Source organism: Setaria italica, chromosome II (genome assembly GCF_000263155.2).
Source record: "Setaria italica strain Yugu1 chromosome II, Setaria_italica_v2.0, whole genome shotgun sequence".
Taxonomy (NCBI): Eukaryota; Viridiplantae; Streptophyta; class Magnoliopsida; order Poales; family Poaceae; genus Setaria; species Setaria italica.
In genome coordinates this window covers 9,853,752-9,880,371 of record NC_028451.1, presented here as the reverse complement: position 1 = coordinate 9,880,371, position 26,620 = coordinate 9,853,752, and the positions used below count along the sequence as shown (strand labels likewise).

At 42.9% G+C, this 26,620-nt stretch overlaps 3 protein-coding genes across 3 annotated transcripts; 2 read left to right on the top strand and 1 right to left on the bottom strand.

Annotated features, from left to right (window-relative positions):
* Window positions 1-1,805: 1,805 nt before the first annotated feature.
* On the top strand, window positions 1,806-2,930 carry LOC101770235 (transcription factor SRM1). Its single transcript, XM_004959088.1, has 2 exons — window positions 1,806-2,245; window positions 2,438-2,930. Exons 1-2 carry the CDS (start codon window positions 1,806-1,808, stop codon window positions 2,928-2,930), a joined length of 933 nt encoding a protein of 310 aa, XP_004959145.1.
* A 5,392-nt stretch (window positions 2,931-8,322) lies between these two features.
* LOC101786902 (pathogenesis-related protein PRB1-3) lies at window positions 8,323-9,036 on the top strand. Its single transcript, XM_004955888.2, has one exon. It carries the CDS (start codon window positions 8,373-8,375, stop codon window positions 8,889-8,891), a length of 519 nt encoding a protein of 172 aa, XP_004955945.1. The 5' UTR covers window positions 8,323-8,372; the 3' UTR covers window positions 8,892-9,036.
* Window positions 9,037-20,908: 11,872 nt separating this feature from the next.
* LOC101769431 (transcription factor SRM1) lies at window positions 20,909-22,080 on the bottom strand. The gene is made up of 2 exons (XM_004959087.1): window positions 21,638-22,080; window positions 20,909-21,398 (listed from the first exon to the last, which is right to left on the bottom strand). The coding sequence occupies exons 1-2, from the start codon at window positions 22,078-22,080 to the stop codon at window positions 20,909-20,911; spliced, it is 933 nt and encodes a 310-aa protein (XP_004959144.1).
* Window positions 22,081-26,620: the final 4,540 nt, after the last annotated feature.

Here is a 26,620-nt window from a genome sequence, read left to right as displayed (position 1 = left end):
TATACTAGTGTTCAACTTCATTACCTTGACCAGAACTCATTTTAATCAAACAACATGTCACTTGTAACCAAACAGCATGTCACTTCTAATCAAACAGCTACTCATAGCATTATTTGGGTGATTTTCATGCAAATAAGATGGAATCCTACAAATCCACAACAAATTAGACGCATTACCTCAAATTGGCAGATTAATTTTAGAACATGACTTGATTAAGATCTAGGAATAGCCGTACAGGTACATCTAGAGGACGCAACCACCAGATCAAGGCACAAATAGTAAGAACAAAGTGCAATCAGGGAGGAGAAGAGATGTTGCATGAACCTCGGCATCGAGGTACTCGAGGACAGCAGTGAGGTAGACGGGAGTGCTGGCCCTGGAGATCCTCAACGTCACCTTCTTCGCCACGCCCAGCCCTGGAGCTCCTCGACATCACCTTCTTCACTGCGCCCGGCCCTGGTAATGCTCGACGTCGCCTTCTTTGCCGTGCTTGGCCTTGGCTCCGGCAGTAGGAGGAGAATGGTTCGGCACTAGGAAACCCAAGCTGCCATGCCGTAGGGAGGATTCTGTAGTAGGGAGACGGAGGAGGGGGTGGCAGAGGAGGGGACACTAGGAAGTGGAGGAGGGGGTGTGGCACGGGAGGTGGCGGTGCAGCGCTAGGGGAGTCGGGGGGCGGCAGCACGGGGGAGAGGCGAGTCGGGGTCGGGGAGAAACGATTTCCTATTTTTAGGGTCAGAATGTATCGCAGGCTAATGATTCGGACGCTGGAAACTTGAGGAAAGATCGTTTCCAATTCTGGGTGGAGCCAAACCGGCTTACCCCTGGAAACTAATTCCAATTCCATCCAATTCCATCGAAACATATAGGCCCTTAAATTAATGATAACTATAGGTTCAATACATTTAAGCAGTTGAATCATGAATGCCTTGTTCTGTGTGTATTTAAATTTTAAATATTTTAAATAGATTTAGATATATCTACACACACGTACAAGCTATGGTTAAGAGACTATTGATTGTATAAAAGTTATATTTCAACCACAACTGAAGATAACTACCTTCCTTGGAAAGTACAAAGAATATATATTCAAATAGTGAAGATACAACATGTTAACTTTGTTTCTCGCTCAACGGTGTAAAATAAGTCTAAGCATCTACAAACATTGAAAACAAAGATGGGTTGTAGCATCAACAAATAAAGTACTAATACATTTATTAGAAAGATTTATATATGATGTGGTCCAGTATTTTAGTCGTGAATTTCACCACTGGCGATGGAGTTAACTATCCAAACCATGTTTGTTTTGCAATCCTATGTGCTCGAGAATGGTAGCAATGGTGGTATGGCCATGTACATCCACACATTTTATCCTATAGATAGACATCCGTCCACGTGTCCCTAGATACAAAACTGGCTAGGCTGCACCAGTATTTGTCTGTTTGTACTCTGAGTCTTGCGTGTGAATGCATGTAATAATAGTATGTACTTGTACATGTCTTTGGGCATGCCAAGGTGTGTACAGTTGTCACATGTGTGTTATCACACGTGTGACTTGGAGAGATATGCTAGAACTACATTGCATCTTTGAGATATGGACATGCATGAGTTGATATCTTTACCTTATCATTAAGAAATCATTGTTTGACTATCAAAGTAACTCATACAATTAATTGAGATTAGGATGAAAAGATTCTCTACAAGGCGTATAAATACCTGACCTTATGGTTGCTATTATCCCCATTCCAACAGCCCTATTCTTAGTTCTTACTACCAAATATTGTGTACAACAAACGCAACCACCGCAAATGGATCCCATGTTCAATGGTGAGTGGAGTGCCTTGGAGATTGAGATGGTGAAATCACTAATTGCTAGTCACAATCCCAACAACAACTTTGTTGATGGCCCGAACAAAAAACACAATGACATTGTGAATGACATCCAATCTTGGTTCCCCTGGAAGGAGAGGCATCAGGTAATTGAATTCTATGTTGAGCTTGTGGTGGAGATGATGAGTCTAACACAGAGTGGAAACCATTCTGTGGTGGCAATCGACAACTCGGTGAACAACAACTCCGGGATTCCAGTGGAGGATCCAAGTATAGACAACATGGATTTGTTGTTTGCCCATATGACAGATAAGATACCAGAGGCCATGCAGATGGTGGATGAGGTGTCTAAGAGCAAAGCAATCATTCCTCCTAAGGGGCGGAATAAGGGGAGTTTTTGGACCAATGAGGAGCACAGGTTAATATTTTTTTAAATATAATTAAGTTGATCCTTGTGCATACTCATAATTTGCAACTCTTTTGGAAAAGTCATGGATCATATTTTTTGTGGATTAGAAAAACTTATTATAAGCATGTGGTGTGAGGTATTGATTATGATTGGAAAGATCTGAATTATTCATCCTAAGCTCACCAATATTTCTCACTGCAGGCAGTTCCTTTATGGCCTGCGCAAATACGGCCGCGGCAAATGGAAGGACATCTCAAGGGAATTCGTCACCACCAGAACGCCGGTGCAGGTCTCCAGCCATGCGCAGAAGTACTTCCATAGGCAGAACACCTCCGAGAAGCAACGCTACAGTATTAATGATGTCAGCCTCTATGATGCTGAACCTTGGGCGCAGAACGACTCTTCCAACTGGGAGGCGCCTGCCTTTGCTGGTGGTGCATATAACCCAAACTACTATGGGTCCGGTAGCCAGGTTGCCACCAGGAACAACCTTGCACAGGTTTGGCCACCCTTCATGTACAGTGCTGATCAGGCAAGCAGTAGCCAGGCAACTACATGGACTGGCCAGCAAATGGGGCCTAGTTCTTCTGCAGCTTTAGCAATGGAGGATGCTGGAAGCCAGATGGCCTGGATTGGCGATCAGCAAGGAGGAGATATTCTCCGTGAGCAGTGGATGGACATAGATAAAGTGTAGTATGCAGTAACTAGTTGTTACCTATATATGGTTTAATATCCTACTATGTGTCTGGAAAGCTTGTTGAAGATAATATATGCATGTTGAGTGTTGTTGGTACTGTTCTATACAGGACTTATCAACAATTCATTGCAACGCATAATGCAATGAACTAGTATCGATGTGTTCTTAATATATGTATACAGTCTGCTAATTATATTGTGGTTTCTCATCATGTCCATCGTTCATATATCGACGATGTCTATATGAACATTACAACTTTTTGTATTAGATAATGACACGAACATTACAACTACCATATTTACTGCTATATAATTATTTATTCTCATTGCTCAATGTATTATTTTCTTCTGATTTGTGTATATTTTGCTGTATGACTTCTTTGATTTATTTATGAGAGGGCTCAACAACACATAATAAATCAACAAAGATGAGAAGTATAAGATAACTTCATTGACATATAATTTTCATGCCGTAAGCCATTATTAGAAACTGCGTTTATGTAAGGATTGACAACCCATTAGAGTCGCTCAAGCATAGTCACGGTGGTCTCATTGTTTGCTATTAGAGTGGCTTTGGTGTACATATGTTCGCTGATCGTGACATATTGATAGACCTGATATGTTCTGACAATGCTTAAGCCCATACATTCATCTCACTCTCTAATATATACCTCCCAAGATGTCACCATATCATGGAAAATACTGATGCACAAACAAGTTTGTAAATGTAGTACAGTAATAAAATAGCTGGAGCCCCCTACTGGGTCCATGTTTTTCAGCTAATAACAAATTTACATGCATGTATCTAAAACAATAATGTTCGCATGATAACAATCTCGTGTCAAACAAGATGGGCACCCAACAAGAATTGGTTGATATACGTTCATAGTTTGATATGTTTTTTGCAAATTATAATGTGGTACCATTACAGTGATCCCTGTACAACCATTAGGTAGAAGAGCGTTTCAGCCAATTTTTGTAGTTGTGATATAACTTACTCCAGTAAATCTGATAAAAGCACATGCTTGACCCGCTATGCAAGTTGTATTAACTTGAGTACGTGGCGCTACCCATCTCGTTTCACAAGTCAAGGAACAGATTCTTTATTGCTTTCATCAAGCCACCTTTGGTTTGTAGCACCTTGCAAATTTCGAGCATGTGGAGTCTAGGTTCTTGTACACCAATAATCTCGTAGTACACGGCTGATATGTACACATCAATACCAAATTACCTGAGATCAATAGACAGTTGCGAAAAAAAAAATCATGTATCATTCATCACTACGGAAACCTCAAATTTGCCAAGTGTTTTTTTTTTGCCGAGTGTTTTTTTTCGAACAGTCGGCAAACAATATTTTTGCCGAGTGCTGACCCAAAAACACTCGGCAAAAAAAACACTCGGCAAAGGAGGGTTTGCCGAGTGTAAAAAAAACACTCGGCAAAGGGGGAGTTTGCCGAGTGCTTTTTTTGGCCCTCGGCAAACCCCTTTTCTTACTCACGCACGCGCCCCACCCGGCCATAAACACACGCGGGCCAACCCCCCACCCACCCACGCGCCCCTCCCCCCTCCCGGTCCTTCCCCTCCTCAGCTCCCTCTCGCGCCCCCTCCCCTCCTCAGCGGCTCGGCAGCCAGATCCGGCCGGAGCTCGGCGGCCTCCTTCTCCCTCCTCCCTCCCCTCGTTCTCCCACCACGCCTCCCTCTCCCCACCGGCGGGCGAGATCCGGCGGCCAGGCGAGGTCCCTCCCCCCCTCCCTCTCCCCACCAGCGGGTGAGATCCAACGGCCGGGCGAGGCGGCTCGAGGGAGGGGGCTCCGGCGGTGGTAGCTCGAGGTGAGGGTGCTCCGGCGGCGGCAAGATCCGGGCTTGACGGCGTGTGCTCGAAGAGGGGGCTCGGCGGCGGCCAGATCTAGAGCTCGGTGGCAGCCAGATCCGGACTCAGCGGCGGTGGGTCGAGGGGAGGAGGCTCTGCTGCGGCGGGCATGTGCATGGTGGTGGCGGCATGTAGGTGGTGGAGGTGGCGTGGTGGCAGTGGCTGCAATGTTTTTTTTATTTTTCAAAAAGCTTTGCCAAGTGTTCGATATAAAACACTCGGCAAAGAAACTTTGCTGTAGCTTTCTTTGCCGTGTGCCCTTTGCCGAGGGTGAAGAGTTTGCCGAGAGTTTTTTCTGGCTTTGCCGTGTGCCTTGGGCACACGGCAAACCACCTGTTTCCCGTAGTGCATGTCATAGTTAGTATATATGAAAAAGAAACGTGGAAATAATAAATGATCTTATTAGGTATTGACAATGAATAGCAAAAGATTAAAGCCTTGACCCTGAACACTAACCAGATCAATTCCGTGATAAGGCGGTAAACATCCTGGCAAGAACGAAAAGGTTCTATATCAGTAAAACATGTAACGTTATTAATGCTTAGGTATTCACGACCTTGAACATAAATCTTACTATGAAAGCACTGTTATCCTTGAATGACAGAATAAGTAAGAGAACTGCATTACCAAGCAAAAACATATAGTATTAACATATATAGCAATTATTCCAAAAGGAAAATGGCTAAACAAATCGCATGTATATATACATTAAAAAGAAGATTAGCTAAATTGAGATCAAGGGATACATCCTAGCTGAATAGATGACATGTTTAGTTGAACCCATATGAAATTTAGAACATAATTATAGTTTGAGAGAGTGTTTGTACAGAGGAGAAACATAAAAATCAAGGACCGGAATGGTATTTACTTTTAGCATCGCCAAGAGGACATTTCTAGAAATTCTATGTAAGTAAAGCTATTCCTTTGAACCAATCACAAAATCCGGAAACTTTCAGTAGGATCCAAGGCTCCAAATTGATCTGTGTTTTACTCCACTATATATGAAAGAAATTGCAGGTATAGACATAAAGTTCACAATTAAAACTCACCTAGTTGTATCCTAGTGCAGGTATTGTTTGCCTTCCCATTTCTCTTCAGTTCTGCTGCTAAAACGCTCAGCTTGTAGATTAGGAACCCAAGAATTATGTCGAAAAAAATGATTGGTACAAATTTTCCTAGCTGGCAGAACTTAGCAATCATTAATAGTGGACCTGCATAAAAACACTACTTAATAACTCATGATCCATTTGTTGTCAGTTTATTTAGAGGTGCACGTACTCGTGAGGTCAAAGAGCTATTTCTTTTTTTTTTATCGATGGTAGCACCATCATTTAATAAAACTAATATGCATGGCAACTGTACCATATTCAGATTATGTTTGGAAGCAGGTGGATCAAGCAAGGAAATCACGCATCAGCTTATTTCTTTTGCATATATTTTAAAGCACGACCCTATGGTTGATTTCAAGTAATTAGCTCTTTGAATGGAACACAAATAACCAACATTGACAAAGCAGTGGCATGTTATACCATACGCATGAACAGCACGGTTATACTACTCTGTTGTCTCTATTAATTCCTTCAGGAAGATATGAGAATAGGTTTGGTTAATCAGAAACAATTTCATTTCTGAAAAATGAACTATCAATTCAAACTAAAAATGGCTTCAAAATAACCGGTTTAGGGTTTATTCGTATAGGCTCCCATGAAGTCAACGCAGCACGGATCGGATTAGTAGGTACAAAAAAAATTTCATAAGACCATCAGGGAAGGGTCCTGATCACAACAATAAACTGTATAAGCAGTTAGTTTAGTGAGTGTTTGGATACTAGGTGCTAAACTTTAGCAATGTCACATCGGATGTTCGGATGCTAATTAGGAGGACTAAATATGAGCTAATTATAAAACTAATTGCAGAACCTTGTGCTAATTCGTGAGACGAATCTATTAAACCTAATTAATCCATCATTAGCAAATGGTTACTGTAGCACCACATTGTCAAATCATGGACTAATTAGGCTTAATAGATTCGTCTCGCGAATTAGACTTCATCTGTACAATTAGTTTTGTAATTAGCTTATGTTTAATACTCCTAATTAGTATCAAACATCCAATGTGACATGTGCTAAACTTTAGTTGGGAGTATCCAAATGGGGCCTTGCTCTATTTTGCTTTGCATTCCACTACTTGTTCAGCCCTTTAAGAGATCGAGAGTGGCCCGCTCCGGGCATTGATTGTCTGGTGGCTACTGGCCTCAAAGATTTTGCCGCGCTGAATTCATTATTTGATGCTCTCTCCATCCATCAATGTATGATGTACTTTAGAACGAGATAGTTTTCAACCTATATCTGACTAGTGATTTTTCATTATATCATCAATATTTGCTCCAAAATCTAGATAAGCTGTTTATAGACCCTGGATCCACTAGCTAAAACTCAGCTAAACTTTAGCTGGAGGCTAAAATGTACACAATCACTTTAGCGGTTGTAACACAGCTATAACATGTTTAAAGATGAAATTGCCCTCTATTTTTCCATGTCCGTATTGGGCTCAACAAAAGTAAGGGCAGCATGATAAATAAACACCAATTAGCTAGAGGATCCAAACAACCCTAGCTAAATTTTAGCTGGCTAAATTAGTTGGCTAATGTTTAGATGGGTGGATCCAAACAGGGCGACAGTAGTTCAAATATCAACTAGCTGATACAACTTGGTGCACCCAACATTTTGTAAAGTTTGACCTTTTTAAAAACAAAATGCACCTTACATTGATGGAATTACGGCATAAATCATAAGACAATTTTGATTTAAAGCATAAGATCAAGTGCTGTAGTTGGGTTGACTTGTATAGGCAGGGATAAATGAGAATTAACCCTAGGTAATTTTTGGTGAAATTTAAAAAATACTAAAACCATCCATCCAAAGAGTGTGGAATTGTTTTCATTTCCTCTTCCTTATCTTATTATCACTCTTATTTTTGATGGTACCTTTTCTATTTCTGTTTTATCCCAAATACAGGGAAAACTGAAACGAGCCTGAAAAAAAATGGAATTTGCCATTATAAGGATCTACCTTTTCTCCCATTCGAGTTTCTTCCAAGGCATCAACAACATGCAAATGCCACTAGCTGTTTATTTTGTTGGTCAAACAGCACGGTCATGAGTCATGACCCAATTAAGTAGTATGATCTTGATATACACAATCCTTTTTCATTGGGCTGTACGCCATGCTCATGCACTTAGACGCAGGCTGAGCCTCCTGAGCCGCTCAGGTGAAGTAAGCCGTCCAAAAGGAGCTGCCCCTTTTGCAAGTATTACTCCATGGACATGTCCTCTAAACGAAGCTTATCCAAGCAAACAAATCTGGACAAGTTCATTGAATTCTTTCCCCGAGCTTCTTGGACAAAACGACCATCGCAATCCATCCCCATTTTCCTTTTTCAGCTAATGGCGGCATGGACAAGTTACCCAGTTAATACATATACCAAGCTTAGCTTTGCCATCGCCACAACTCCAACGCAAACTAGCTGATCATCACAAACTTCAGGTCACTCATCAAAGGTCTTGTCAACAATGGAGGTAGTCTCACCATCCAAGCTAGCGTGGATCCCGCTGGCGTTCGCCGTCGCGGCCGCCGCTGCCGTCGCGCCGTGCGCGGCCCAGAACACGGCGCAGGACTTCGTGAACCTGCACAACTCCCCTCGCGCGGACGTGGGAGTCGTGATCGTGACCTGGAACGCCACGGTGGCGGCGTACGCGCAGAACTACGCGACCCAGCGCGCCGCCGGCGACTGCCGGCTGGTGCACTCAGGCGGGCCTTACGGGGAGAACCTCTTCTGGGGCTCGGCGGGGTACGCGTGGGCGGCGTCGGACGCCGTGGGTTCCTGGGTGGCGGAGAAGCAGTACTACAACCACGCCACCAACACCTGCTCGGCGCCACCCGGCAAGTCCTGCGGCCACTACACGCAAGTGGTGTGGCGCGCCTCCACCGCCCTCGGCTGCGCCCGCGCCGTCTGCAGCAACAACGCCGGCGTCTTCATCGTCTGCAACTACTCACCGCGGGGCAACATCGTCGGACAGAGCCCTTACTAGCCAGCTGCGTGAGGAGCTGCAGCGTCGTACTCTTATTTTAACATCCATGCATGTTTTATGCGCTCCATGTATGCAAATTCACAGATATATATATCGCTGTGAAATTTATATATGATGTGATTAATATGTTCATTAATAAAACCACGTGAATCAGTGAGACGTATTATCTGGTGTTGAGAATATTGTTGTTACTCGAAAATGACCCGATGCGAGTTAGTGCAATGAAGTGTGAATATTGGCTTTAACTGAGGTAAAGATGTAGCCAAAATGCATAATATAATTTACTAATAGATAGCCAGTTGAACCAGTCGAAATGGAAATATACGGATCATCTAAGGCCTTGTTCGTTTCACCGGGATGGGATTCCAGCCAGAATTACTTCCAAGTCCGGTTTGAGTGATTCCAACTGTGTCACTCAATCCGGCCAGAATTTATCCCAGTGGTGAGGAGGTATGGTTTCAATCCGGGCCATCTAATGTAGAAGGATTCCAATCCAGACCGGTTTTCGTTCCAGGCCAGACTAAAATAAATAACACTTTCAATGCAAGTCTGGTTTCAAACCGGGCCACTTCAAATCACCCGGAATGGACCTCGTTCCAGGCCAATCCGGTGAAAACGAACGAGGCCTAAATCGGAGCACGTATGAGAAATTTATGTCGATTGAAAGGTTCAAATAAAGAGAGGAAAATATATGGTGCTAATTCGCTTTTAACGGTGGGCCAAATTGCAGATTGAAGCTCACCATTTTGAGCTCGTTGAGGCGACGGTCACATGGTACCTATTTAGTATAGGGCACGTTTTTATACCAACACGTAATTTTTCTCCATCATTTACAATAGTGTCCAAAATGTCATACTTAAGGACGAAGGAAAAATACTGCACCAGTTTCCCTAAAGCGGTCCATTTACATGGAGGCAAATGAAATGCCTCCACAGGGATAACAAACCACGTGAATAGAATCGAAAGGAATTAAGGAATAACTTAAAAATAGCAAAACTCTTTTCGAGGTTTGGTATTTGTTTGCGTACTACCTAAGTCAAACTATATAAAATTTGGTCAAATTTACAGAAAACAAAATCAGCATCTCCCACATCAAAGAAGTAAAGTACAAAAATATACTCATAATAAATCTAATTATCTTATTGAATATTATAGATATTACTGACATTTTTCTATAAACTTTGATCAAACTTTTACTTAAAGCAAACTCATAATCCCTAAATTCAAAAGAGATTTGCAATTATGCATAGCGCATGAATATGACTTGGTCGGTCCGTCGGTGGTACAATAGATGAGAACAAGACCAAAGAAATCTTGGCTACTGCCCAGTCAGCGTGAAGACGACGCTCGCATACCTCCCTCCTCTCTCTAATGAGTAGTCTAATTTGTTAATCAGTCGGCAGATTGTGGGCTAAATTCAATGCAGCTCTGGTATTCTTTCAGCCATATTTTCTCATTCGACCCATAAATATTTTATTCCACTAGAACAGATATTTTGCTTCATTTTAATTTTTTTTAAAAAAACAGGATAGATTCCGAGCATGGCTTTTGAAATGAAATTATGAGCCGGATTAATTGTCATTTTACATTCCGAGCGTGAAGATATCATGGCTTGCTTCGGCAGGTGTACCTTGCTGCGTGGAGCTCGTTGTTGACGAGACGCCAAGTTGTGAACCGCAAGCGCACGAATCAGTCATAGCTCTTCCCTCAGAGTACTCCTCTAATGTTTATCAATCCATGAAACTTATAGCACAAGATTTATTTTAACTAGCATTGTTCGTGTAGACTTAGTGTTGATGGATGATTTAGATCTAATTTACTAAGCATGTACAGACAAATAACAGATAGAGTAGAGGTAACCAATCAAGAGCAATCTAGACTATACATAAGTTATAATTCTGAGCATGGATAGCAAAGCAACACATATATAATCCTAGTAAAAAGCATCTTTTAAATCTACACCTTCGGTCCGACTCCCGAAACCCCCTACCTTACACAAGAAAGATCCTGTCACGATCCCCTCTATCAGGATAGGTAGATTAAAGGCACGATCGAAAGAACATGTTATACTCATCGGTAGATCAGGCATGAGAATCCGGTCACCATGACCACAAGAATATCCTAAGCAATCTATCATCGATTAATAAATTGAAAAAGAAAGCAAACCCGATAAAGCATAGAACCATTGAAGGATGTATTTAGATCGCTGAGAACATGAACACATCTATTACTCCACCATGAATGATTGTACATCACAACATTACCACCGGGATCCTACCTTGATCTTGATGACTCCTAGCTCCAGAACTCCAGTGTGATCTTCCTCGCAGGGTGATCACACCGGTAGAGGTTCGCCTACGCTAACCCCTGACAACTGCATCGCCCTCAGCTCTCGAGAGAGGTGTCCCTCAAGCTCCTTCTGCTTCTCTGCTGCTTCATGTCGATTATGTCATCCTCAATCTTCAAGCTTGGTGGTTTTTTGGGTATTTATAATCCAAAGAGCGCGTGGCAAAAATTGAAAGCTGAGGGGACGATAGAAACCCCCAGGCCGATCGGCCTGGTCCTACGTTTTGGTCCCTCGCATCCCGCTTCGTCTTCAAGTCTCCTCAGATGCTTTGGGATCTTCTTTTCACATGCATGTGGGCCTGGTACGTTGGTAGCTTTAGGATGAGATTGATCTTCAATGACTTTTCAAATCTCTGCTTGATCTTCTCTGGTTCCTTTTTGATCCTGAGCTGATCCTTGCCATATCTTCATAATCTTAGCCCCTAAGTAATGTTGGAGGTTGCTTTCCAAAGATGGGCACCAGAGGGCGCCAGAGGATGCCAAGCCGATCAGCCTGGGCTCCTCTAGGCTAATTTGACTAGCCCCTCCCTGGGCTCGTTGACCTTCGTCTTCATTTGGTTCGATGCTCGTTCAGAGTTTTATCCAAAAATATGGTTTTTAGCTCCAATTCCATGCAAAATAGAACATGCTCCAAAATATGTTGCATATGTTAAAATGACTGATTTAATAGGTGTGCTCTTCATGGCTGCACACTCAAGAAAAACAGCTTGACGGGATTTCTTGCCAATGAGGAATTGCGCAAGAGCAATAACTAGCAAGAGGTGCTTGCTGATTTTTTTTTTTTGCTGGAATTTTTGTGTATGAGTTGAGTTTTAAAATTTTCAGAGGCTATCCAGCAGTGTTCTTGGTGTGTTGGATGAAAAATATGATGAAAAATGAAGAGAGGGGGGTACCTACCAAAGGGGGATGCCGGGAGGCTTAAAAAGAGCTCAGGCCGATCAGCCTGGTGCCTTCCCTCCTCCTTTGCTTATCTTCTTTCTTCATATGATTGCTTGTCCATTATAGAACTGAATTTTCAGGTCTTCACATGATGGGCACCTCCAAGTCAATCTCCTCCGCTCGTTTGTGTTGTCATTTTGTTGAAAATCATGCACCTATGTGTCATAGCCTTCTTGTTTTCTTAATTTCACTCAATGTCTTGTTCTTTGAGCTGCAACAAATAAGTATGGCAGGTCACTCTTTGTTTCTTTATGCAAGTTTGGTAGGTGAGAGTGCCGCCATGATTATTCCCGTGATCACAAATCAAGCCATTAGTGTTAATGAAGCTCATAAATCCTCCAAATTATATTTAGATTCTTAATCCTCCTCCAATTTTGGAAATTAAAAATTAACTCAGAGCTAGCAATGAGTTCAAATATATTTTGGAGTTTTTAAAAGCATCAAAAATATTTATAAGTCGAAAGGATTTTTTTGACTACATTAATTTCGGTTGCACCGGTATCGTTCATTCTCATGAATTGAGATGAACCAATTTCGATTCCAACTGCGGGTAATAGGTTTAGGTTCTAATTTTGGCTAAACGTGAGAGAGGAATTTTGAATGAAATAAATAAAAGTAGATCAGAAAAATTCTAATTCTAGGAAAACCTATGAGTTTTTTAAGTTTAAGCAAACCAAAATCATATGGTTACGCGAGTCCTTACATGTGTCAAAAATTTACAAAGTAAGAACAACGCGGGCTCTACTCATGTGTTTATCATGAAAACAAGTCATGTTAAACATCATGGTCACAATGAAAAGTCTGATAGGATGTGGATATTTGGTTCTGATTTTTAATGAAAAATCAAATAACAATTGAGTTGGCTATGTCATTGGTTTATGAAAAAGAGAGCAATAGAGTATGACTGAGCGAATAAAACTCCAAAAATTGTCTTGACCGAAGGTTCCACTTATTAAATGTTTACCAGGTATGACGCAGCAAAATTTGCGACTCAGTTACTTGAAACTTCAAATGTCTTTAGGGTTGTCCTCCTAGTAGCTTATTCTTGACTCGCTGCGGGTTGCGTCTCGCAAAGAGCTTGGTTTATACTCTATAGCTAGACTCTTCAATTCTTCAATTCGAATCAGTGCTCAGTGTAGGCGCTGCAGTCTTTGGAACCCACTTCTTCACCATCTTTAGCTTCGATGTGGGGGCATGTTGCATACCTCAAAGCGTGGGTGAAACTTGAACGCGCTCATAGTGCCATTAATATCAAATTTGATCTTGCCGTTCCCAACGTCTATGTTTGCTCTTGCAGTCTTCAGGAACGGCTTCCCAGGATGAGTGGGGATTTGGCTCCTTCTTCTATCTCGAGTATCACAAAGTCAATAGGGATGAAGTGATTCCCGATCTTCACAGGTACAGCCTCAGCAAAGCCTTCAAGGTAGCGAACAGAGTTGTCTCCTAACTTTAGGCACATAGCGGTTGGTTCTGGCTTCGGTAGGCGTAGCTTCTCGAACACAGCTTTAGGCATCATGCTAACACTTGCGCCAAGATCATATAATGCTCTTTTGAAAATCAGCGCTCCAATTGAATACGGGATGGTTGGGCATTCTAGATCTCTTTGATTCTTGGGAGCTTGATTATCGATCATAGCACTGCACTCTTCTATCATCTTGATGTGAACTGCGGGATCTCTCGCTTGTTCATCAATATATCTTTGAAGTAGCGAGCGTAGGTGGAAACTTAAAAAGCATCAAGCAGTGGCATATTGATGTTCAACCTACGCACAACTTCAAAAAATTTCTCAAACTATTCATTAGTTTTACCTAGATGATGGCATGATTTCGCTGGCAGAATCTTGGTGTCATCTTAATCGACCATCTCAAACTCTAGCTCTTCTATTTCAATCTCCAGAGTTGGGGTAGGTGTCTTCTCCTTTGAACTTATCTCAGCTTCAGTAGCTGGTTTAGGCTTCCTAGCTCCTGCCGGATAGTATGGATCTTCGGTCTCCTTGCCCGAGTGAGTTTGAATAGCTTTAGCTGTCTCAGGATTCTTCGGTTGTCCTGGCAACTTTCCTTCATTGCTTGATAAATGCCCAGCTAATTGTGAAACTTGAGTTTTGAGCATCTTCATCATGTTCATCACTTGGTGGTTTGAACTTTCAACCTCTGTCACCTTGCTATCAATATTTTCAAAAATCTTGTCCATAGCCTTGAACTTAGTGACAGTGTCTTTGTTAATCTCGCCTTGCTCCTCCATGAATTCCTTCAGCTGAATGCGTAGAGGCACTGTGTTCTGGATGGATGAGCTTTCATTGAATTGAGGTCTATTATGTCCATACCAATAGTTGGATGGTGGAAACCATTCTCCCTTCTTCATGTAGTATAGCAACTTTGCTTCCTCTGAACAGTTTGTTCCCGACATGGCCGTACTCACCACACTCCTTACATGTTGATCTTGCTTCTGCTGCCTTCAGGTCTATAGCTTGAGTTTCTTTTATCTCCATCTTCTTTAGCCTCCTCATCACTGAGTCAATCTTCCCTTCAAGTAGTTGATCATGCTCCACATGCAACACACCTTAAGTGTTTCCAGCTGGTTGAACTGGGACCAAGCACCCAGATGATGCCCATGCATCATTGTCTACAACCTTCTTGAATAGCTTGAAAGCTTGAGTCGGGGTGAGATCAATGATTCATCCTCCAGCCGATGCATCGATGATCACCCTTGATGCTAGCGTCAGCCCTTGATAGAACTTCTAAACTAGATCCTCCCTTGGAAATTTATGATTCGGAACTGGATGGACATGGTCATTAAAGCATTGATAGGCTTCAGCAATAGTTTCAGATGCATATTAAGCAAAAGTAGGTATCTTGCTCCTCAGATTCTAAGTCTTAGCTGGCGAAAAATATTCTGTTATAAAGGTCTTCATCAACTCATCCCAATTCTGAATTTTTACTATAGGTAGATTGTAGAACCACTAAAGTGCTCGTCCAAGTAGAGAATAGAGAAACAACCTTGCCCTTAGTTGATTCTGAGTAACTCCATCCATGTCGAAGGTGTTGCATAATTGCGTGAATGCTTGTAGATGAAGGTTAGCATCCTCATTACTAGTGAAAGGTGAACTCTACACCATCCTCAGTGTTGAAGCATGGATCACGAATGGTTGCCCAATGCCACCCAACTCATGGATAGGTAAGTCAATGATGTTTGGGATGCATAGCTCCCCGATAGTGTGCTCTAGCTCAGGTTGATCTCCCATTGCAGGTGTTTCAGGTACAACTGGTGCCCCTCCTGGACTTGATGGAGGTGTCGACTTTGCAGTAGTTCTGTAACGACTCAGGTTCATCAGCCGAGATAATCCTAAGATAAGTTTCCTAATCTGCCGTGTCCATCAGCCGACCCCTGAAACCCAACCCAAAAACCGCCGGTTCTCTCTAAGTCCCAAAGACAGTGTTCCTTCAAAATCTTGGAGCTGTGGAGAACCAGAGACTGAACGGTGGACCCACAACCAGATCCCCCGGTTCCCTCGAGACAAACGCGCCAGAGCAGCGTGCGCACCGCTTCAGAGCTTCCCCGCCGCGTGGCTCAACTTCTCCGACGCGCGTCGCCTCGCCTAGTCGTCGGCCGCGACAGGATAGATCAACGCGCCTCCCTCCCAATCGCAGCGGAAGCTCCTGCAGCCCTTTTTGCCTTGCCTCGTCTCGCTCGCACCCTCGCCGGCCACGCCAAGGTGCCCTGTCGCCGCCGTGGCAGAGTTTTTGCCGCTGCCGCGCCAGACCGCCTAGCGTCCCGCACCCATCACCTCGCCCGGATCCCCGGCCGCGCGCCCTAATGTCTTCCGGCTTTTCCACCTCTCCACAATCGCGCCGCCCACGAGCGCGCTCCATGATGATGCCGCCCTCGCCAACCATGACTCCGGCAAAGACAGCTCCTTTTTCCACATCGCCAGTGATGTGCCCCGGCAAGCCGCTGTTTTGCGCTCACTTGCGCCGCCGCTCGCCCTGTCCCCTCGCCTGCTACGACCTCGCTTGCAGTGCCTTCCTTCCTGTCACGCCAGTCAAGTCGCCGCCCACAATCCACCGCTTGACGCGACCAGACCCTGCTCGCCTTCGCCAACTCTTAATCCTGGCAAAACCGCGCCTGCGCCAGCTTTGTCTCCAGTGCCCAATGGACAAAGATCCTGTCCCCAAAGCTATGCGCCACCGTCCATCGCCACTCAATCTCCACCAAGGCAGAGCACTCCATCCTTTTCTTCCCGATCTTTGTGCTGCTCAAACTCTCTCTCTCTCTCTTCCGCGCATCTATAAAAGGGAGTACCAGAGCCCCCACCGGAGTTTCCTTCGCCATCGCTGTTTTGCCGCCCCATACTCTGCTCGCACTTGAGCACTGCCACTTGAGCTCTTGAGAAGTTCCCCTCTTCGTTCAAACCCGCTTCTCCCCAACCCACCAGCCGCATGTTCCTTCGCGCGGTGCTAGAGCTTGCTTGTTGTCCACGAGAAGCCCCGCTGCCGGAGCACTGTTGAACCTCGCCTCCATCCAAGCCTTAGCGCTTTAGTCTTTCTACCCAAGTCTGTTCCTTATGGACCCCAAAACTTCACCAATAGATCGGAAGGTAAGCTGCTGACCCCTTCCCGGTTCGCCCGATCCCTTTTTCCGTCTCGCCCGACCCTGTCTGTTTCACCGACCCTTATCCACCCCGCCCGAGGGCTCGGCTGTATCTTTTTCTTTGATCCGAGGGTATCTGTGTAAAATATCAGGGACTTCTCTGTGTTAAGTCTAAGGACCCCGGTACAGTTATTCCTTAAGTTTAAGGGTCAGATCATAAGTTTATCCCCATCCGACCTTTTTATCCTGTTCTCCCCCAACTGAAGTTGGACTCCCCCACCTTTCCTGTAGCTTTGCTACAAGTCCTGGGCTAAATCTTGCAAGTGTTGTTGAAATAATCGTCTAAGTGCTAACTCCTGCATTTGCATTCGTGTAGAGCTACATCTCGCCGACAGCACCTACGAACTGCATCTGACACCAGAAGACGGAGCAGTAGCTGAGCTGCCGACTGACGGAGCTGAAGCAAAACCCGCCGAGGACCAGTTTGCCTCCACCCCGCTTGAAGGCAAGCCCCGAAGCATGAACCCAACTTTCTAAACTTGCACATGCCTTCCTTCTTATGTATGTGCATTTACGTATACGAGTTGTCTGAAACCATAGATGCATGACTTAGTTCCTTTGACCTGAACACTAGTCTGTTGGGTCCGAGTAGTTGCAATGCTTAATAGGACTCGGTAAAAGTCGAGTGATTTCCTATCACTCGCGAGTTATAGGAGTTGGTTGTTTTTCTTATGGTTACAACTATAGGGATGATGGACGGGGCAGGGTTTGGTGAACTCTTTTGGTGGTCGGCTGATCGCCCCGTCTGTTTACTTGAATCTGTTAAGGCCCGACAGTGGTGGTGTTCGTGATCAAGTGTTTGAAAGTACTAATCTCATACCCATTATGGGATGGGGAAGCCTAATACCTGATTGAACCTGGACGTGAGCAGTTCGATCCACTGTCTCTGGAACAGAGTTCCCTTGCGGCCGCATGTGGTGGCAAGTGTGGTCACGGAACGGCAGAGGCCGGGTCTGTGGAACCTTGCACCAAGGGAAGTGGGCCCGACATGGGTCAGGGGATTAATGGGGAAGGCTGACACAGGAAGCGACCCTCGGTGGTGCGCGGATGTTGTGAGGTTAGGTTCGCCATGCATGGTTAAGGAACTCGAATCGATTCGTCTGCCTCTCACAGTTTGAGACTGCTTGGTCGCTATGCTACACTGAGTAAAGAAGGAATCTGATGATGACATGGTCTTGATGTTGAGCTTATACACATAATGTTTGGATCTATGCTTGTTTAGTATAAGTTGCCAATGTAGACTAGTTAATGAACTTAGAATCTGAGCTAAAACCTTGAAAGTAAGGACCTAACATAGTTGCTTTTAGCAAACAAAACCCCTCAGCCAAAGAGCCTCGCATGTCTAGAAGTGGTGGAGTAGTTTTTCCCACTGGTCGGTTAAGTCTTGTTGAGCTTAGAAGCTCAGCCTTGCTTGTGGCATCTCTTTTCAGGTGAAGTTGAAACTTCCGAGCTTGCTGCTGTTGGCACTTGGCTGCCCCAGCTTCCTGCTGGGTGGACGGTCGAGTGGGATCCTTCCTTGGACGGCGAGGAAAGAGATCACTGATGTCCGGTTTGGCCTCACCAGGGACATCCGACCTCGGTGCTAGCTTCCCCTATATTTTGTCTTCCGTTATTTTTGAACCTTGTAAAACTCTGATTTCAAACCAGTGTGTAATGAATTGTTGAACTAATTGTGGATCTATTATATTCTCTGGAACCACTCACCTTCGTATGAGTTATGCTAACTCGGTCCTGTTAAGTGGTTAAATTGGATGAAATCCGAGGGATCGTCGAGTTAACTTGATTAAGGCATGAGATTCGCGTGTTAAGCGACTTAACCGTGCTTTAGTTGAGTTAATCCGAGGTGTTCCGCCACAAGTTCACTACTAGAGAACTGACCTTTCATCCAACTTTTTTATCCCGAATGACTTTAGACCCGGGACTGAAGTGCCTTTAGTCCCGGGTAAAAAAATGAGGCACCGAAAGGAAAGCGACAGGAGGGGCTTTAGTCCTGGTTGAAAAGATCTAGCAGCGAAGCCTCCCTTTTATCCTAGTTGGAAATTCCAACTAGGACAAAATCCCCCTTCCCTTTTGTTCCGGTTGGTAATTCCAAACAAATCTTTTGTCCCAGTTGAAATTACCAATTGGGATAAAAGGGAGGCTTTTGTCCCGGTTGGTGGCTCCAACTAGGACAAAACGCTCTCCCCACGCCCCAACCTTTCTCCACGTTAATATCTTCTCCTCTCTCTCTCTCATTTTCCTTATTTCAACCCTTTTCCTTCTCCATCGGTGTAGGCGCCCCCTCCTCTCCTCCTCTCTCGTGCAGCACCCCCTCCCCTCCCACTCTTCCACTCCCACCCCCCTCTCCCTCTACTGCCCCTCCGCTTCGCCCTCTACTCGGCCCTCACTGGCAGTGAGGAGTGGCAGCGGGGCGGTGGCGGGTGAGGATGGAGCGGAAGTGGGCGGAGGCGGATGGAGTCAAGGGCGGGCAAAGGCGGCGGCGAAGCGGAGGCGGATGGAGCCAAGGGCGGGCGCGGGCGCGGGCGGCACCGGTGGAGCGAGCGGCTTGCAGGTGTGGTGTTTTTTTATTTTTTTTCAAATTTTTTAAGTCCTAGTTGGTAGCACCAAACGGGATGACTAAAGGGGGACTTCAGTCCCAGGTGGATGATCCAGGACTAAAGGACCCCCCTTTTGTCTCGAAAAATTAATCCCAGTTGGGCATTGGAGAGATATGGCCCTTCCCAACTAGGATTAATGCTCAGTTTTCTAGTAGTGGTTGATGATGTTCCCGACACTTCCAATTCCTCCTTGACAGCTGAAGCCTTGATCTCCAGCTTCGTTGCTTTTTCTAATCGTATCCTTTGTCTGTAAAGTTTTTCTGGATCATCTACAAAATTTTATGGTTTGTTAGAGAGGTAGCCATCCATCTCCTTTAGTGTTAGTAAAGCAAAACAAATATATACAAGAACTAGATTAAAGTTTTTATTGAGATTGAACAAAAATAAAAAGATTAAAAAGAAAAGACTAAAAAATCATGAACAAAATCTATTCTAACTAGCAAAATCATGAACAAAAATAATGAACAAAAATATGAAAAGACTATTAGCATGCCAAGTTGTGAACCCCAAGCGCACGGATTAGTTGCAGCTCTTCCCTCAGAGTACTCCCCCAAGGTTTATCAATCTGTTGAACTTATAGCACAAGATCTATTCTAACTAGCATTGTTAGTATGGACTCAGTGTTGATGGGTGATTCAGATCTAATCTACTAAGCATGTACAGACAAATAACAGATAGAGCAGAGGTAACTAATTTAGAGTAACCTAGACTATGTATAAGTTGTAATTCTGAGTATCGATAGCAAAGCAACACAGATATCATCCTAGTAAAATGCATCTTTAAATCTACACCTCCAGCCCAACTCTCGAAACCCCTTATCTTACACAAAAAAGTTCTCGTCATGATCCCCTCTATCAGGATAGGTAGATTAAAGGCATGATCGAAAGAACATGTTATACTCATTGGTAGATCAGGCATGCAAATCCGGTCACCACGACCACAATAACATCCTAAGCAATCTATCATCAATTAATAAATTGAAAAGCAAGCAAACCCGATAAAGCATAAAACCATAAAAGGAGATAGTTAGATCGCTAAGAACATGAACACATCTATTACTTCACCATAAATGATTGTACCTCACAAGATCACCACCGGGATCTTACCTTGATCTTGATGACTCCTAGCTCAGAACTCCAGCGTGATCTTCCTCGCAGGGTGATCATGCTGGCAGAGGTTTGCCTACACTAACCTCTGATAACTCCATGGCCCTCAGCTCTCCGGAGAGGTATCTTCTACTTCTCTGCTGCTTAACGTCGATATATGAATGACGGACACGAGGAGAAGCCTCAGTATAATTAATGGACTGTATACATATATTAGGAACACATCAATACTAGTTCATTGCATTATGCGTCACAATGAATTGTTGATAGCCATGTATAGAATGATACCAACAACACTCAACATGCATAACTTGTCTTCAACAAGCTAGGTAGCCATGGATCTTAGGATATTAAGCCATAGATAACAACTAGTTACTACATACTACACGTTATCTATGTTCATCCACTGCTCAGGGAGAATATCTCCTTCCTGATCGCCAGTCCAGGCCATCTGGCTTCCAGCCCCCTCCAGTGCTAAAGCTGCAGAAGAACTAGGCCCCATTTGCTGGCCAGTCCATGTAGTTGCCTGGCTACTGCTTGCCTGATCAGCACTGTACATGAAGGGTGGCCAAACCTGTGCAAGGTTGTTCATGGTGGCAACCTGGCTACCGGACCCATAGTAGTTTGGGTTATATGCACCACCAGCAAAGGCGGGCGCCTCCCAGTTGGAAGAGTTGTTCTGCGCCCAAGGTTCAGCATCATAGAGGCTGACATCATTAATACTGTAGCGTTGCTTCTCGGAGTTGTTCTGCCTACGGAAGTACTTCTGCGCATGGCTGGAGACCTGCACCGGCGTCCTGGTGGTGACAAATTCCCTTGAGATGTCCTTCCATTTGCCGCGGCCGTATTTGCGCAGGCCATAAAGGAACTGCCTACAGTGACAAATATAGAGTTTACGATGAACCAGTTAGATAATAATACAGATCTTTCCCATCAAAATCTCAAGATCTGTAAAAATAAAAATCAAATCTTGGCACCTGATAATAATCAATACCTCACACCACATGCTTAATAAGTTTTTCTAGTCCCAAAAAAATGAGCCATGAATTTTCCAAATTAGTGCAAAATTATGAGTATGCACAAGGATCAACTTATATCTAAAAATATTAACCTGTGCTCCTCTTTGGTCCAAAAACTCCTGTTGTGCCACCCCCCTTGCTGAGGAACGATTGCTTTCCTCTGAGGCACTTCATCCACCATCCTTGTGGCCTCCGGTGTCTTACCTTTCATATTGGCAAATGACATATCCATGTTGTCTATGCTTGGATTTCCCACCAGAATCCCAGAGTTGTCACTCACCAAGTTGTCGATTGCCACAACAGACTGGTTTCCACTCTGTGTTAGACTTATCATCTCCACCACGAGCTCAACATACAATTCAATTACCTGATGCCTCTCCTTCCAAGGGAACCATACTTGGATGTCATTCACAATATCATTGTGTTTCTTGTTCATGCCATCGGCATAGTTGTTGTTGGGATTGTGACTAGCAATGAGTGATTTCACCATCTTGATATCAGAGGCACTCCACTCACCATTGAACTTGGGATCCATGTGTTCAGGTGGTTGCGTACGTCGTACACAATATTTGATGGTAAGAACTACGAATAGGGCTGTTGGAATGGGGACAATGGCAACCATAAGGTTAGGTATTTATAGGCCTTGTAGAGAATCTTTATATCCTGGTCTCAATTAATTGTATGAGTTATTGTTTGTCAGAAAATGATATCTTAATGATAAGTTAAGGATATAAAACCATGCATATTTGTATCTTAGCGATACAATGTAGCTCTGGCACATCTCTCAAGTCACACGTGCAATAGCATATATGTAACAATTATTGTACACACCTTGGCCTGCACATAGACTGCTCCCTCGAAATCCACAAAGGACATGTACACGTATATAGCATTACTTACATTCATATGCAAGACTCAGAGTACAAATGGACAAACACCGTTGCAGCCTAGCCAGTTTTGTCTCTAGGGATATGTGGAGGCATGTCTATCTTTAGGCTCAAATGTGTGAATGTACATTGCCATACCACCATTGCCACCATTCTCAAGCACATAGGATTGCAAATCCAGTGCCTTGTTTGGCTAGTTGACTCCATGGTCAGTGGTTAAGTTTCAGGACTAAATGCTTAACCACATGATATATAACTCTTTCTAATAAATGTAATATTAGTTTATTTCATTGGTGCAATTTAAATGATTGTGAATTATTCAAAACCTGCAAATCTTTTTTGTGGTATGGAACTTAATAGTTTTGTCGTATTTATGTGGCTTGAGAGTGAAGTAAACTTTTCACAATACTGGTGGTTAGAACTATATATACTATGGCCCAGGTATTTCTGCTTGACAGTTTCTTGTTTTTTTTTCTTGAGAGCTTGTTCTTGGTAATCCAAGAAACAACGGCTCAAATGGATAGTTCTCTTGTACATAGGATGGTAGCTAGGAAACCATGTTTTGGTTGGCTACTATCAGTTGACCATATCCTTGGTAAAGAGGTTCCATGTTGCACTGCTTATTAATCACCTGATATCTCTCTCTTTCTAACTGAATGTTAGTGTGTTACTACTACATAAATGATCATGAAGTGATCAGATCATACATGCATATCTTCTCTGCTATGTAGCACTTATTCATTTTGTCTGATGTACACGTATACTATCCCCTTGACAGTGAATGTCAGCTTTTGACAAGTGATAGTGAGAGCTGTATATTTTTATGGTGTAAATATAATTCTTGCTAGAAGGTTTTGGTATTCTTGTTTCTCAGGAACTTACCTAGGTGATCCGTGAATGTACATGGAGTTTGTTTTTTCATGAGCTAATCTATTTGCGTGCGCGCAACTTTATTTTTGCGTATTGTATTGCACAAATGCTAGTAAACAACTACCCGGGTTAGAAAAAAAATGAGTTTCCATGAATTAATGTTTTGTCATAGACTCATGGCGAGTTAGATTCAGCCCACCCATCTCAATTTTCATTGTTTATAGATGCTTTGAGTTAGTTGACACCTTAGAGTGAGAAATGGAGTTAATATGTTGTATCTTCACTATTTGCACATGAAGTCTTTGTACTTTCCCAGCAAGGTAAAGAGCTTTTGTGTACTGTAGTTATCTTCAGTTGTGGTTGAAATATAACCTTCATACAATCAATAGCCTCTTAAATTAAGATAGCATTGCGCGCACGCGTACGTTTGTGTATGTGTATATCTGGATATATCTAAATCCATTTAAAATTTAAGTGCACCAAAGTTAGTGTTCTTACTACACACGTACAGAAGGTATTCATGATTCAACTGCTTTTTTTTTCGAAACGAATGATTCAACTGCTTAAATGCATTGAACCTAGAGTTATCATTTATGAGTTCAAGTTTTAACATAAATGATCATACCTATAAAATTACCTTACCTATTTTGTTTATTTAGAACTATAGCACCATACACTACACTGTTGATGGAAGATGTTGGATGCACGTGCAGCATACTATCATTGATACAAAGGCAGAACTAACCTTATGGGCAGAACGTAGAAACATCTACACATAGCTTGCTGTTTCGGAAAATAATTCATTCACATGTAGCACCCCAAGGAGACCATATACATCAATTTAAGCGCGTAGGAAGTATAAAGACGTGATACTAGTCATGAGGAAACAACGCCATTCCATCTTATTGGCTTTCAACAAAATAATAACTTAGTCACGTCATAACACATTATATTTGTTGTGTGTTGAGTGTGTAAGCATCAGAAGTGTGTGTCATGCTAGCTAGTAGTGATGATAAAAGAGATGACATGCTGCCACGAATTGATGAACATCATGTCAGCTACTGCCTTTTAACAGCAAATGGTGGGGGAGGCTAGAGGCTCGCTACCTTTGCATGTCGGCAGAGGAGGAGCTACGTACATGCCATGGTGTACAGTTCCGGGTTCCCTGCTGCCATTTTGCATTTCCATACGGATATAGTTATGAAGCTAATGATTCGTAGAATCGTTGTGCTTCCTAAGATAAAAACTTAACCTAATTCTTCACTTGCTATTTAGAAATGCACCATGATCTGAGAAGAGGAGGGTTGGTTCTAACAAGCAGCAGCAAACGAGAAAGGGGTGGCGGAGAGGGAGACCCTGCAGTGACAGGCGGTGAGTTTTATACGAGGCGTGGCTGTGCGAGGTGGGGCCGCTGCTTGATGGCGTTATTTGCCGGTTCCTTTCACTTGTCGAAAGCTTTTTCTTCCTAACTTTTTAACCTTTAGAAATTTTACATCCTGAAATACGATATAAGAAATGGCAGGAGAACTGAAGTCCATATTCGCAAAATATCATCGCATGAGTTGGGATTTGTTTATCAACGTGACGATAAAAGAACAATGAAAAAGTCTATTTTTCAATCTTGATCTCGGTTTGATTTTCAATCATAAATCATAGAGTAGGAGTATGCATTGAACGGCCAACTTTAAATTTGGTGTCAACGTGTCTCAAAGTGCCTATCGGAATCAAACATAACTTGAATTGGAAGACCAAGGTCCAAAATGTCCTTTTCTTCTTTTGAAAAACTAATGATTAAAGTCACATCATTTGAGACAGTCAAAACTGGGCAACCTGGAAGAATGAATGGAGTTTGAACTAGAAAGTGAGCAAAGAAGCTAAACATTTCAAATGTGTAGAGATTATTTTGCTCTAAGATAAAATGGTCAGTTCATTTCCAAGAATTAATTTGTTCAAAAAATTCAGGTTTTGTGTCTCTATTATGGATTTTATAAACTCAAGAAAACTTGAGCAGGAGTTTGTGTGTCTATTGTGGGTTTATAAACTAAAGAAAACATGGCATAAAATCTGCTCATACATTTGTATGAATTCGTTTTTATAAACTTCAGCTGATTTCTATAAAACATGCAAAAAGAATTCTTGTAAACAATATTAGCCACAAAATTATGCAAAAATCATTAAAATGTAATAAATATGTCATTTAAAAGAAAATATTTGGATATTCAAATCTCTTAGAATCATCAATCTCTAGAACATACTCAAAAAGCACATAAAAATGGGAAAAAGATTGTAAGAACTTTTCATCATGACTTGTAGTTAAGTTTGAACAAACTTTTGTAGCATATTTTACAAATTCGTTTGGAAAAAGGAAAAGGTGTGTTATTAATCCCTTAAGTATCACGATAGTGTGTCATTCATCCCTTATGTGTAAATTAATTAGTGCCAATCAACCCCTTAACTAACTAAACTGGTGCACTAATCATCCTCACCATTGCTTAACAGCTATTTAGTACCATCTAACAATGGTTTAGGCCACGTAAGCATCTAACTAATCACTGCTCAGATACATCATATCCTGAGTCAAACCAATCTCTATAGCAGCCCTGTGTGAAAACGGTTTCATTAATTTTCCTATAAAATGTTTCCCTTCCCCTTTGTTGTCGGTACCCCAACCATTGCAAGCTTGTCAGCGGCGACAATAATAGCGTCGGAGGAAGAGGATGGGAGTATCCTTTGGTCTTGTGAGATGGTAGAATACGCTGAACTTCAATTCTACATGATTCTATTAGGAAGTTTAAATTAATTTTACATGATAGCCAATTTCCAGAGTTTTCTAGAAATTTTGCCATGATGAGTCTATTTTGGTTTTACTTTGTAGAACAACAAACAATGTGGCAGAACACACTTTGCACGAGACAAGCAGAATTATTGATATCACAAACACAAACTGAATAAACCATACATGTCAAGGCTTGTAAAATTAATAAAGGGAACACAAAGGGCGGGTGGAAAGTCACACTTTTGCAATACATAACATAATGGCTGAAAAGCACATTTTTTTCTTTAGAAAACTATGTACCAAACATGGGATTTTTGCATATTTTTAAAATTTAGAACAAAAAGTTGTAATTCGGTGCTAGGTAGAGGATGGCCCAATTGGCCGCAAGGGTTAGAAAGAGGGCAATGCGGAGGTGCAGTTGACCAACCCGTGCCACTTCGCTAGATTTGGCCATGGTGTCCTTTAACTGGGAACTGGGAACCGGGAACCTATCTGGTGTTACTTGTGCTCAGCAACATTTGTTGTTTGATAGGGGAACCATG

Excerpts from the sequence above, each read along its gene's own strand:
- LOC101770235 (XM_004959088.1), top strand. The coding sequence starts at position 1,806 with ATGGATCCCATGTTCAATGGTGAGTGGAGTGCCTTGGAGATTGAGATG. Across the intron at positions 2,246-2,437 it reads TGGACCAATGAGGAGCACAG|GCAGTTCCTTTATGGCCTGC; the intron begins GTTAATATTTTT and ends TTCTCACTGCAG.
- LOC101786902 (XM_004955888.2), top strand. The coding sequence starts at position 8,373 with ATGGAGGTAGTCTCACCATCCAAGCTAGCGTGGATCCCGCTGGCGTTC.
- LOC101769431 (XM_004959087.1), bottom strand. The coding sequence starts at position 22,080 with ATGGATCCCAAGTTCAATGGTGAGTGGAGTGCCTCTGATATCAAGATG. Across the intron at positions 21,399-21,637 it reads TGGACCAAAGAGGAGCACAG|GCAGTTCCTTTATGGCCTGC; the intron begins GTTAATATTTTT and ends TTGTCACTGTAG.